The 12600-nt window shown below is 36.2% G+C and overlaps 1 protein-coding gene across 6 annotated transcripts in view; it reads right to left on the bottom strand.

Annotated features, from left to right (window-relative positions):
* DMXL2 (Dmx like 2) overlaps nt 1-12600 on the bottom strand; it is a 145750-nt gene that overhangs the window by 60971 nt on the left and 72179 nt on the right. For all 6 annotated transcript variants that reach the window (XM_072622890.1, XM_072622888.1, XM_072622884.1 and 3 more), the window contains one exon: nt 11547-11666. In XM_072622890.1, the coding sequence (XP_072478991.1) occupies nt 11547-11666 (120 nt within the window). The remainder of the gene's footprint in view (nt 1-11546; nt 11667-12600) is intronic.

Here is a 12600-nt window from a genome sequence, read left to right as displayed (position 1 = left end):
AAAAGAGGTTCAAAAAGCCAATGAGGAGAAGAATGCTTTCAAAAGCAGAATTAGCCAAATGGAAAAGGAGGTTCAAAAGATCACTGAAGAAAATAGTTCTTTCAAAATTAGAATGGAACAGATGGAAGCTAATGACTTTGTGAGAAACCAAGAAATCACAAAACAAAACCAAAAGAATGAAAAAATGGAAGATAATGTGAAATATCTCATTGGAAAAACAACTGACCTGGAAAATAGATCCAGGAAAGACAATTTAAAAATTATAGGACTACCTGAAAGCCATGAACAAAAAAAGAGCCTAGACATCATCTTTCATGAAATTATCAAGGAAAACTGCCCTGAGATTCTAGAACCAGAGGGCAAAATAAGTATTCAAGGAATCCACCAATCACTTCCTGAAAGAGATCCAAAAAGAGAAACACCTAGGAACACTGTGGCCAAATTCCAGAGTTCCCTGGTCAAGGAGAAAATATTGCAAGCAGCTAGAAAGAAACAATTCAAGTATTGTGGAAATCCAATCAGGATAACACAAGATCTAGCAGCTTCTACACTAAGGGATCGAAGGGCGTGGAATAGGATATTCCAGAAGTCAAAGGAACTAGGACTAAAACCAAGATTCACCTACAGAGCAAAACTAAGTATAATACTTCAGGGAAAAAATGGTCTTTCAATGAAATTGGGGACTTTTAAGCATTCTTGATGAAAAGACCAGAGCTGAAAAGAAAATTTGACTTTCAAACACAAGAATGAAGAGAAGCATGAAAAGGTAAACAGTAAAGAGAAGTCATAAGGGACTTTACTAAAGTTGAACTGTTTACATTCCTACATGGAAAGACAATATTTGTAACTCTTGAAACTTTTGAGTATCTCGGTAGCTGGTGGGATTACATACATACATGCACACACACATGCACACACACAGAGACAGAGAGCACAGAGTGAATGAAATATGATGGGATCATATCTTAAAAAAATGAAATTAAGTGGTGAGAGAGAAATATATTGGGAGGAGAAAGGGAGAAATGGAATGGGGCAAATTATCTCTCACAAAAGAGGCAAGCAAAAGACTTTTTAGTGGAGGGAAAAAGAAGGGAGGTGAGAGAAAAACACGAAGTTTACTCTCATCACATTCCACTAAAGGAAGGAACAAAATGCACACTCATTTTGGTGTGAAAGCCTATCTTACAATACAGGAAAGTGGGGGAGAAGGGGATAAGCAGAGTGGGGGGATCATGGAAGGGAGAGCAATGGGAGGAGGGAGCAATTTGAAGTCAACATTTGGGGAGGGACAGGATCAAAAGAGAGAAAAGAAGCAATGGGGGGCAGGATAGGATGGAGGGAAATATAGTTAGTCTTACACAACACGACTATTATGGAAGTCACTGGCAAAACTACACAGATATGGCCTATATTGAATTGCTTGCCTTCCAAAGGGAATGGGTGGGGAGGGAGGGATGAAGAGAAGTTGGAACTCAAAGTTTTAGGAACAACTGTCAAGTACTGTTCTTGCTACTAGGAAATAAGAAACACAGGTAAAGGGGTATAGAAAGTTATCTGGCCCTACAGGACAAAAGAGAAGATGGGGACAAGGGAAGGGAGGGATGATAGAAGAGAGGGCAGATTGGTGATAGGGGCAATTAGAATGCTCAGTGTTTTGGGGTGGGGGGAGGGGACAAATGGGGAGAAAATTTGTAACCCAAAATTTTGTGAAAATGAATGTTAAAAGTTAAATAAATTAATAAAAAAAAAAAGAAAAAGAAAAGAAAATCAAGTAAGAGAGGTGGAGGAAAAACTGGGAAGAGAAATGAGAACGATGCAAGAAAGTCATGAAAAGTGAGTCAAGAGCTTGCTAAAAGTGACCCAAAAAAATGCTAAAGAAAATAACACCTTGAAAAATAGGCTAACTTAATTGGGAAAAGAGGTTCAAAAAGCCAATGAGGAGAAGAATGCTTTCAAAAGCAGAATTAGCCAAATGGAAAAGGAAGTTCAAAAGCTCACTGAAGAAAACAGTTCTTTAAAAATTAGAATGGAGCAGATGGAAGCTAATGACTTTATGAGAAACCAAGAAATTATAAAACAAAACCAAAAGAATGAAAAAATAGAAGATAATGTGAAATATCTCACTGGAAAAACAACTGACCTGGAAAACAGAACCAGGAGAGACAATTTAAAAATTATGGGACTACTTGAAAGCCATGATCAAAAAAAGAGCCTAGACATCTTCTTTCATGAAATTATCAAGGAAAACTGCCCCGATATTCTAGAACCAGAGGGCAGAATTAATACTGACAGAATCCACCAATCACCTCCTGAAAGAGATGCAAAAAGAAAAACTCCTAGGAATATTGTAGCCAAATTCCAGAGTTCCCAGGTCAAGGAGAAAATATTGCAAGCAGCAAGAAATAATTCAAGTATTATGGAAAAACAATCAGGATAACACTAGATCTAGCAGCTTCTACATTAAGGGATCAAAGGGCTTGGAATATGACATTCCAGAAGTCAAAGGAACTACAATTAAAACCAAGAAAACTGAGTATAATACTTCAGGGGAAAAAATGGTTCATTCAATGAAACAGAGGATTTTCAAGCATTCTTGATGAAAAGACCAGAACTAAATAGAAAATCTGATTTTCAAACACAAGAATCAAGAGAAGCATGAAAAAGTAAACAGGAAAGAGAAATCATAAGGGACTTACTAAAGTTGAACTGTTTACATTCCTACATGGAAGGATAGTATTTGAAACTCTTGAGACTTTTCTTAGTATTTGGGTAGTTGGAGGGATTATACACACATACACACATACACACATACACACACACATACAGACAGAGAGCACAGGGTGAGTTGAATAGGAAGGGATGAAATCTAAAAAAATAAAGTTAAGGGGTGAAAAGAGGAATATATTGGGAGGAGAAAGGGAGAAATGGAATGTGGCAAATTATCTCTCATAAAAGAGGCAAGAAAAAGCTTTTTCAATGGAGGGGAAAAAGGGGAAGTTGAGAAGGAAAAAGTGAAGCTTACTCTCATCACATTTAACTTAAGAGGGAATAACATGCACATTCAATTTGGTATGAAAATCTATCTTACACTATAGGAAAGTAGGGGAGAAGAGGATAAGTGGGGTGGGGATGGTGACAGAAGGGAGGGCAAATGGGAGGAGGGAGTAAGTAGAAGTGAATATTTTGGGGAGGGACAAGGTCAAAAGAGAGAACAGAATAAATGGGGGGCAGGACAAGATGGAGGGAAATATAGTTAGTTTTTCACAACATGACTATTATGGAAATCTTTTGCAAAACTACACATATATAGCCTATTCTGAATTATTTGCCTTCTCAGTGGGGATGAGTGGGGAGGGAGGGAGAGAAGTTGGAACTCAAAGTTTGAGGAATGAATGTTGAGAATTGCTTTTGCATGCAATTGGGAAATAAGAAACACAGGTAATGGGGTATAGAAATCTATCTTGCCCTACAAGAAAAGAGAGAAGATGGAGATAAGGGAAGGGAGGGGTGTGATAGAAGAGAGGGCAGATTGGGGGAATGGGTAATCAGAATGCAAAGCGTTTTGGGGTGGGGGGGGAGGAGAGAGATGGGGAGAAAATTTGGAACTCAAAATTTTGTGGAAAAGAATGTTGAAAACTAAAAATAAATAAATAAGCAAAAAAATCAAATAAGAGGGGTAGAGGAAAAATTAGGAAAAGAAATGAGTGTAATGTAAGAAAATCATGAAAAAGAGCCAATAGCTTAGTAAAGGAGGTACAAAAAATATGAAGCAAATAACACCTTAAAAAACAGAATAAGCCAAATGTTAAAAGAGGCACATAATTCCAATGAAGAGAATGCCTTGAAAAGCAGAACTGGCCAAATGGAAAATGATACACAAAAATTCACTGAAGAGAACTCCTTAAAAAGTAGAACTGGACAAATAGAAAAGGAGTTACAAAAGCTCACTGAAGAAAATAATTCCTTTGGTTAGAATTGGGCAAGTGGAAGCTAATGACTTTGAGACATCAAGAAACAATGGAACAAAATCAAAAGAATGAAAAAAATGGAAGAGAGTGTGAAATATTTCATTAGAAAAACAGTGAGTTGGAAAACAGATCCAGGAGACATCATTTAGGAATTACCGGACTACCTGAAAGTAATGATCAATAAAAAGGGCCTAGACATTATCTTTCAAGAAATTATCAAGGGAAAGTGCCCTGATGTTTTAGAACTAGAAGGTAAAATATATAATATCTCCTGAAAGAGATCCCAAAATGAAAGCTTTCAGGAATATTAGAGCCAAGTTCCAGACCTCCAGACTAAAGAGAAAATATTGCAGGTAGTCAAAAAGAAATGATTCAAATATTGTGGAGCCACTGTCAGGATAACACATGATTTAGCAGCTTCTACATTAAAGGATCAGAGGGTTTGGAATATGTTATTCCAGAGGGCAAAGGAGCTAAAATTACAACCAAAAATCACCTACCCAGCAAAGCTGAGCATAATCCTTCAGGAGGGAAAACAGACATTCAATTAAATAGAGGACTTTCAAGCATTCCTGATGAAAAGACCAGAGCTGAATAGAAAATCTGACTTTCAAATATAAGCAGCAAAAATTAAGCAAAAAAGAAAAAAGAAAACAGGAAAGAGAAATTGTAAGAGATGTGTTTATATTCCTACATGGAAAAATGGTATTAGGAGTTATAAAACTCCTAAGAACTTTCTCATTATTGGGAGAGTTAGGAGTATACATAGACAGAAAGCAGAGGTGTAAGTTAAATGATAATATTATTATCTAAAAAATAAAATTAAGGAATGAGAAAGAAGAATGCTCTTGGAGAAGGGAAAAGAGAGAGATAGAATGGGATAAATCATCTGGCATAAAACAGGTCTGAAAGAGATTTGGTGGTGGAGGGGAAAATGGGGGAAGCAAGGAGGGGAGGACATGAAACCTTACTTGCATCAGAATCGGCTCAAAGAAAGGATAAATCATTCCCTCAAAGGAAGGAATAAAATATTCAGTTGGGTACAGAAATCTTTCTTACCATGCAGGAAAGTAGGAAAGGAAGGGGATAAGAGAAGAGGGTGGGGAGAGATCTGATAGAAGGGAGGGCTATTTGGGGAAGGTAAAAGTTAGAAGCAAAATACTTTTGAGAATGGACAGGGTAAACTGAGAGAACAGGAAAAACAGGAACAACAGGATGGAGGGAAATATGTAGTTGGTAATCATTACTGTGAAAAAAAATTTACAGTGAGTTTTTCTGAAAAAGATTTCATTTCTCAAACATAGAAAACAAGAGTCAAATTTATAGAAATAAGAACCATTCATTCCTCAAGTGATAAATGGTAGAAGGATATGAATAGGCACTTTCCAGACAATGTAATCAAAGCTATCTGTAGTCTTAAAATATAAATATATATAAATATAAATAAATAATGCTCTAAATCACTATTGATGAAGAAAGCAAATTAAAATGACTTTGAGCTACTACCTCACACCTGTCAAATTGGTTAATAAGACAAAAGAAAAATGACAATTGTGGGGGGATGTGGGAAAATTAAAATAGTACTGTAGTATTCATGAAGTTGTATACTGATTCAACCATTCTGGAGAGCAATTTGGAACTATGCCCAAAGGGCGATAAAACCACGTATACCCTTTGACCAAGCAATACCATTACTAGGTTTGTATCCTAAAGAGATAAAAAAATAAAAAGGAAAAGGACCTATGGATACAAAAATATTTATAGCAGCCCTTTTGGTGGTGGCAAAAAATTAGAAATTGAGGGGATGTCCATCAATTGGGGAATGGCTGAATAAAGAGCTATGTATGATTGTGTGATGGAATACTATTATGCTTTAAGAAGTGATGAGCAGGATGCTCTCAGAAAAAGATGGGAAGACATACAAAGTGATGCAAAGTGACATGAACAGAACCAGGAGAACACTGTACACAGTAACAGCAATATTGTATGACAATCTACTATGAATAACTCAGCTCTTCTCAGCAATACAATGATTCCCCAAGACAATTTTGTTGGACTTATGATGAAAGGTGCTGTCCATCTCCAGAGAAAAAAATGGTAGAGTCTGAATGCAAATCAAAGATACTTTTTCTTTATTTTTCTTGGGGGTGCTTTTGTCTGTGTTTTCTTTCACAGAATGACTTACATGGAAATACATTTACCATGACTACACATGTATTACCTATACCAAATTTCTTGCCTTCTCAATGGGGATAGGGAGGTAGAGAATTTGGAACTCAAAATTTGAAAAAATGTTAAAATTCTTTTTACATAAGATTGTGAAAATTAAAATATTAAATAAGAAAAAATGATACTGATAGAAAGGCACTCTGAAAAAGAAAAATCGGTTCCACAGCTCTAAGGGATAGCTATTGTTGCTGTGTTAAAGAAGGTGAAATTAATGCCTTGGTAAATTACACGTGTGCAACGTCAAAGTCAGTGTCAGAGCCAGAAGGAAAACCCCGGTCTCCTAATTTCATGATATGGAATGTGAACAAGACTTCCTTGAAATGTATGAGACTTGGTGAGAGGCCCAGCTGGACCGTGAGCTACATTTATAACCTGAAACACATCACTTAAGCATTCCATGACTCTGTTTCTTTATATAATAAAAAGGTTGGAATACATGATCTTTACAGTCTATTCCTAGGTGACACATCCTGCAGTTCAATAATTTAACCAAGAAATTTCAGATGATTCTCAGGATATGAATTTCATATAATATAGAATTTGCTAACATTGATCTTACAAAACAAATAAATAAAATAATAAAATAAATAAATGAATAAGGCCAGAGATAAATAAATAAAGCCAGAAAACTTTTGCATTTTCAAATAAAAAGCTCATTTTCAAACCTTAAACTTCACAGAAATATGAGATGACATTATTCCAGCTTCTTTGTGGAAGCCTGTCTTTGTGTTACAAAAATTAAGAATTACTATTCTAACAACGTCCCTTGAAATCACTAACTAGATAACAATTTCCATCTCTAGATGACTTTCTACACTTCAACACCACCTCAACCGAAATCTTATCCTGGAAACTCCCTCAAAGTCCGGGGCCTGCTCATTCTGGAACATCCATCAACCATTATGTCTTTGTCATAGTGAACTATCTGTCCATCACACTCATACTTCTTTCCCATTAGTGAATTCATCTAGGAGGTTCCAGTCTTATAGCAATGGTTCTGAATTTCCAGATTTCAATACCATGCTCCACACAGGTCCACCTCCATATGTCCTGTCTCCAAACCCAAACGCCCTCCCTAACCTTTGCAGCTCTTTTTAGCATTGCCTCCTTTCTATTAGAATGTTAAGCCCCATGAGGGAAAAAATGTCTTTCTTTTGACTTGTATTGGTATCCCTAGCACTTAGCACAGTATCTGGTACATACTAAGTGCTTAACAAACATTTGGTGCCTTGCATTGCTTTGTCTTTCCCAGAGAAATCAGGACCAGATCTTCCCATAAATGTTCCTACTACTGTTTCTTTTAGGATAAATATCAGAAAAAAACACAAATGAGACCTCTGTATTCTTAACCTTTCCTATCTATCTCACAGTTACTTTTAAAAAAGCGAGTTAAAAATTGCTTGAATATGAGAGTTTCCTGTTTAGGATGGGGACCACTTACCAGAATCTCTCACCAAACAAAATCTGCTTATAAAATAATGTTTCTGAGCTAAAATAAAGAGTATAGATTTTTTTCTACATACCTTATAAAGGTAGCTTGAGGCGTTTTTAGATGTTGGTGGCAATCTAAAGGAGTAAATCCCCAGCAGGCTCTCAAAACAGAGGAAGCCAGAACCAATGAAGTGCTTTCTGACAGAGGTTTCAGGAAACTTGTTATTGTGACAAGTTGGTTCCCCTGGACCTCCTAACACTGCCATCATGATTGGGCTCCTCTAAGAGCACAAAAGGCAGAAAATAGTGTGGCCTTCGGCAGTATTCATCACTTAACTACGACTCACTCTCTCTAACCACCATCATCCTTTTTCTCCTTCTAGATCTTTGTACCACCAAGCCTACACAGATGGCATGATCTGTTAAATCCTACAATGCCACAGGACTCTTCACTATAGCTATCATAACTGCAGTTATAAATGCTATGGCCATTTTTTAGGTGCCAAAGTAGAAATTTCAAGTGAATCCAGTAATCTAGGTAATTCTAACTTCACAGATACCAACATTCAAGTCATTGGTCTAAGAGAGACAGCCAAATGACCATCCTTTTATTAATAACCTGCTAGCCTTATTAATAAAATGATTAAATTAACCCAAAATTATGTCTCTCAAAATTTTTTAATCATCCCAATTTCTTGCACATATTGTCTCACTGAAATGGAAGACATGCTTCCTCCTGGCAAAGCAGTTTTGTATACTTGGAGGCATCCCAGAGGCTCTAGATAACTGACCTGGAAATGTGGAAAGAGCCATGAACTAATGTAAAAAGATGACATGATGACATCAATAAATTTGGATGGGAAAAAGACCATTTATTTAGTTTCATTCTTTGAAGGCTTGCAATGCATTATTTTAGTCACTGGAGATTCTAAAGTATTTAAAGCGACATATGGAAGTGAAAAAGCAAAGTTGGCACAACAAGAGATTATGCTGTCATTCCAAGATGTTGGGATTTCATCAGTTAATAACCATACAAAACAAGAAGTAGCCGATATTGACATTACAAGCTCAGAGGTAGTTTGGGAGACAAAACCAAAGAAAGCAAAATGGAGATCACTGAGAGGAAAGAAAACTGAAAAATTAGAGAATTTGAAGAATACTTTGAGATCTCACCTTTAGAAGATGAGATTATAAAGTTGGAACCTAATGTTTTGGTTTGTTCAACACCTAATGGTAGTAACATGAAAATTCTACAATCATGTATAACTATATTTTACTGCCAGCAGTAAAATAAGAATACAGTACATCTGCACATCAGACATCTTTCAGAGTCCAAATTTATAGGATACAAGTAAACGTTCCTGAAGAACACCAGCCTCTCCCCTTTCCCTGCCAAAATATCAGGCACAAAGAAATAGGACTAACCAGAAATACTGCCCAGTATTAATTTTATTTTATATTAGGGGATAGGAATACCATGGATAATCCTCAACCTTTTTATGATTCATCTTAATCTCATAAACAAATTATACCAAGATTTCTTAAATATAATAAAACCAATTCTTTGATTAAAAAAAGCTTCAAGGAGTTAATACAGTGGACTCCTTGAAAGCTGGGATCATATCTTCTTTATCTTCATATCTTCTCTAAAGACTAACCAGGTACCTTGCACAATAGGTGCTTTAATATTTCATGAGGATTTCTTTCCTACTGAGGTGCTACACAGGATCATTTATCATAAAGAAAGAGTGAGGAGAAACCTTACACACCTGTGGAGGTTGCATGACTTGCCCAAGGTCACTCGGAGAGTTATGGGGCAGAAGCAAGATTTGAACTCAGATACTTGACTCCAAATCTAGTGCTCTTTTTACTGTGCCACACTGCATCAGTAATCCTGAATCACCTAACAAGAATCTCCATCTCCCTTCTTTCTGTGAAGTCAATATCACTCAAAAGCCCAAAATCCAATGCTGGGAATTCAGGCAGAATTAGAAGATTTGCATTGTCTCACAAAGAAAAAATCAAGGAGGCAGGCTTCTCTTAGCTACAAGGCAGGAGGCAGAGAGGAAGGAAGGCAGGCCACAAAAGGTGACTTGTTTTTTAAATCTAGCATCTGAGAAAGAATGTCACTAATTCCATTCATGATCATGTTGCTCTTAAAAACTGAGACATGAAATAATATGCACCCATAAAGGAAACCTACAAAATATGTTATCTGATTTAAAATGCCAAATATGGTCAAAACTGAATTCTGAATATTAATGATGATGAATGTCTCCCCACTTTACTCAGCACCCAAATTATAAGCATAACTGTATCACTCCCTTATTCAAAAAACTCCAGTGGTTCCCTATTACCTCCAGAATCAGATAAAAAATCCTTCATTCTGGCTCTGAAAGCTCTTCATAACCGGACCCCTTCCTATCTTTTCAGTATTTTGATACCCGACCCCTCTCCAATGACATGGGCTTCCTTGTTATTCTTGGACAAGATAGTCTGTGTCCTAACTGTGCATTTTCACTGGCTATCCCCATGCCCAGAATTCCCTCTTTTCTTGTCAATGATTCCTTGAATATATATGTAATATATATCATATGCATATGACACAGTTTGTGCACAGCTGTTTGCTATATGATATATGTAATGTATATCATATGCACATGACACATTTTGTGCATAGTTGTTTGCATGCTGCGTCACTCACTCAATTGTTAGGTCCATGGGGGCAGACACTGCTTTTGTCTTAACTGAAATCCAGAATCTAACACGGTGCCTGGTCCATAGTTGGTGCCTGATAATTGCTTATTGACTTGATTTGATAGCATGTATTATTTCACAATAATCCTGTAAGACATGTACTCCAGGTCCCATTGCATTCACTTAACAGATAAAGAACCGAAGGTGCAGGGTGACTGGCTGACTCTCCCAAGACTTCCAAGCTAGTAAGTACCAGACGTAGGATACGAAGCCTCTTCTTCCTGACTGTAGTCTTGTCACCATTACATTATTTCTGCCCCTTTTTAAGTAATATCAAAAATAATGCTGAAATATTAATAGTTTAAAGTTGAACTTAATTCTTGAATGAATCAATTAACCAAACACTTATTAAGCACCTACTATGTACCAGGCACTGTTTTAGGTCCTGAGGATAAAAAGACAAAAATGAAACAGCTGATTGACTTAATCAAGTTGACTGTGATAGCTACATAATTCTTAATTTGTCTCCCAAAGAAAAGTGTATTCAGAAGAAAATGTATGTGCCAATTTCTATGAGCTCTAAATTATAGACTTGAATTATTAATGCTTTAATCCTGGTGTCCTGTAGATAATCACTGTTAATTTTTGTTAATATTTGTAGACATACCTATTTTATCTATAGAAATTATTACAGTTATACTAGATTTGTTATAAAAAAGTTTAGACAACTTTGCTATTCACTTAGTGATTCCACTGACGATGCATTAATAACCTCAAAAAGCATAGTATTAATTCTACTAAATTTTCATTAAAATTATTATAAGTACATGGAATGAGGTCCTTTTAGGCATAGTCTAATTTCTTTCATCAATGGATTCAGTCTCTTATTTTCATATTTAAAAGTGTGATACAAACAATTTGCAATTTACACTTCTTAAGATCTCTTAATGCAGGAATTCTTAACACTTTTTTAAGTCCTGAACCCCCTTGGCAGGCTGGTGAGGTCTACGAACTCCTCAAAATGACATTTTTAATGGATAAAATAAAATACATAGGACTACAAAAGAAACTAATTGTAATAAAATATAATTATAAGGATATTTAAAAAACAAAACAAAACAGCTCATGGACACCAGGTAAAGAATTTCTGCTTAAAGAATAATCTGACAAAGTACACTCACAACATAAATTCACTCCATCTATAGAATTATAGCTACTTACCTAAACACGCTTGTACAGACTTAAGATGAAGATGCCACATGTGAAGAATCGAATAATTATTACTGTCTTTTTCAATAACTACAAGAAAGAACTTTTCTGAAAAAGGTGGAGGACGATATCCTAAGAGTAAAATACAGAGATGCTTCATTAATATGTTTTCAAAACTTAAAAAACAAACACCAGTGACATTATACACCAGAGGACAATGAATGGCCTTTTAGAAACAAACTGATATAATCTCATGAAAGAACATTATCTGTGGACATAACTATTTATTTTGCTAAATCTCAAAAAACTAAAGTTTTTTCAAAAAGAATGACTGCCACACAGGAGGGTGAATAAAAAAACCTCCTTGGTTGTCAGACTCTTGCCCAAGTGCGTTTGGTGTGAGGTCAAACTATCACTCAAATCAATTATGTGCGAGGTACTGCGCTGGGTACCAAAGATACAAAGATGGAAAATGATACAGTCTCTGCAAGCAAAAAAATACAATAGATACAGAAATTAATATAATTAATAAAACATGGGATGTGGCAGGAACAAAAGGAAACCTGGTCAAAAAACTCTAGAAAATGTGAAGAGGTAGAAACCAGAGAAGGTTTTATGGAGGAGATGATTCTGGAGATGAGCCTCCAAAACAATGGATTTCAACAGGAAACGATAGGAAGGAGTATGTTTGAGGATTTCAACGCCATATGAAGGAGTGTACATGCTAGACTGTGAGAATGAAGAGAACCAGGAGACAGCAAGGCAAGATTGAGGAATCGCTAGCAATCAATTCCTCCTATAATGGAAAAATGTAGAAAGGGGAGTAATGTGAAACAAGCCTAGAAAAGTAGGATCGTACATTTAGAGCAGGAAAGGATCTCGGAGGCCATCAAGTCCAATCCTTTCAGTAAGGAAATGAAGGCAGAGAAAGATAAAAGTGTAGGAGGCATGATTTGAAACCCAGTTCCTTCCTGACTCCAAGGTCCTGCTTTCTATCCATTACTCTATGTTACCTCCCATAAGGATGAAGCCTGTAGAAGGCCTTAAACACCAAGCTGAATTTGTA

Source organism: Notamacropus eugenii, chromosome 7 (genome assembly GCF_028372415.1).
Source record: "Notamacropus eugenii isolate mMacEug1 chromosome 7, mMacEug1.pri_v2, whole genome shotgun sequence".
Taxonomy (NCBI): Eukaryota; Metazoa; Chordata; class Mammalia; order Diprotodontia; family Macropodidae; genus Notamacropus; species Notamacropus eugenii.
The sequence above is the reverse complement of the archived record's forward strand: the minus strand, read 5'-3'. Positions and strand labels throughout refer to the sequence as shown.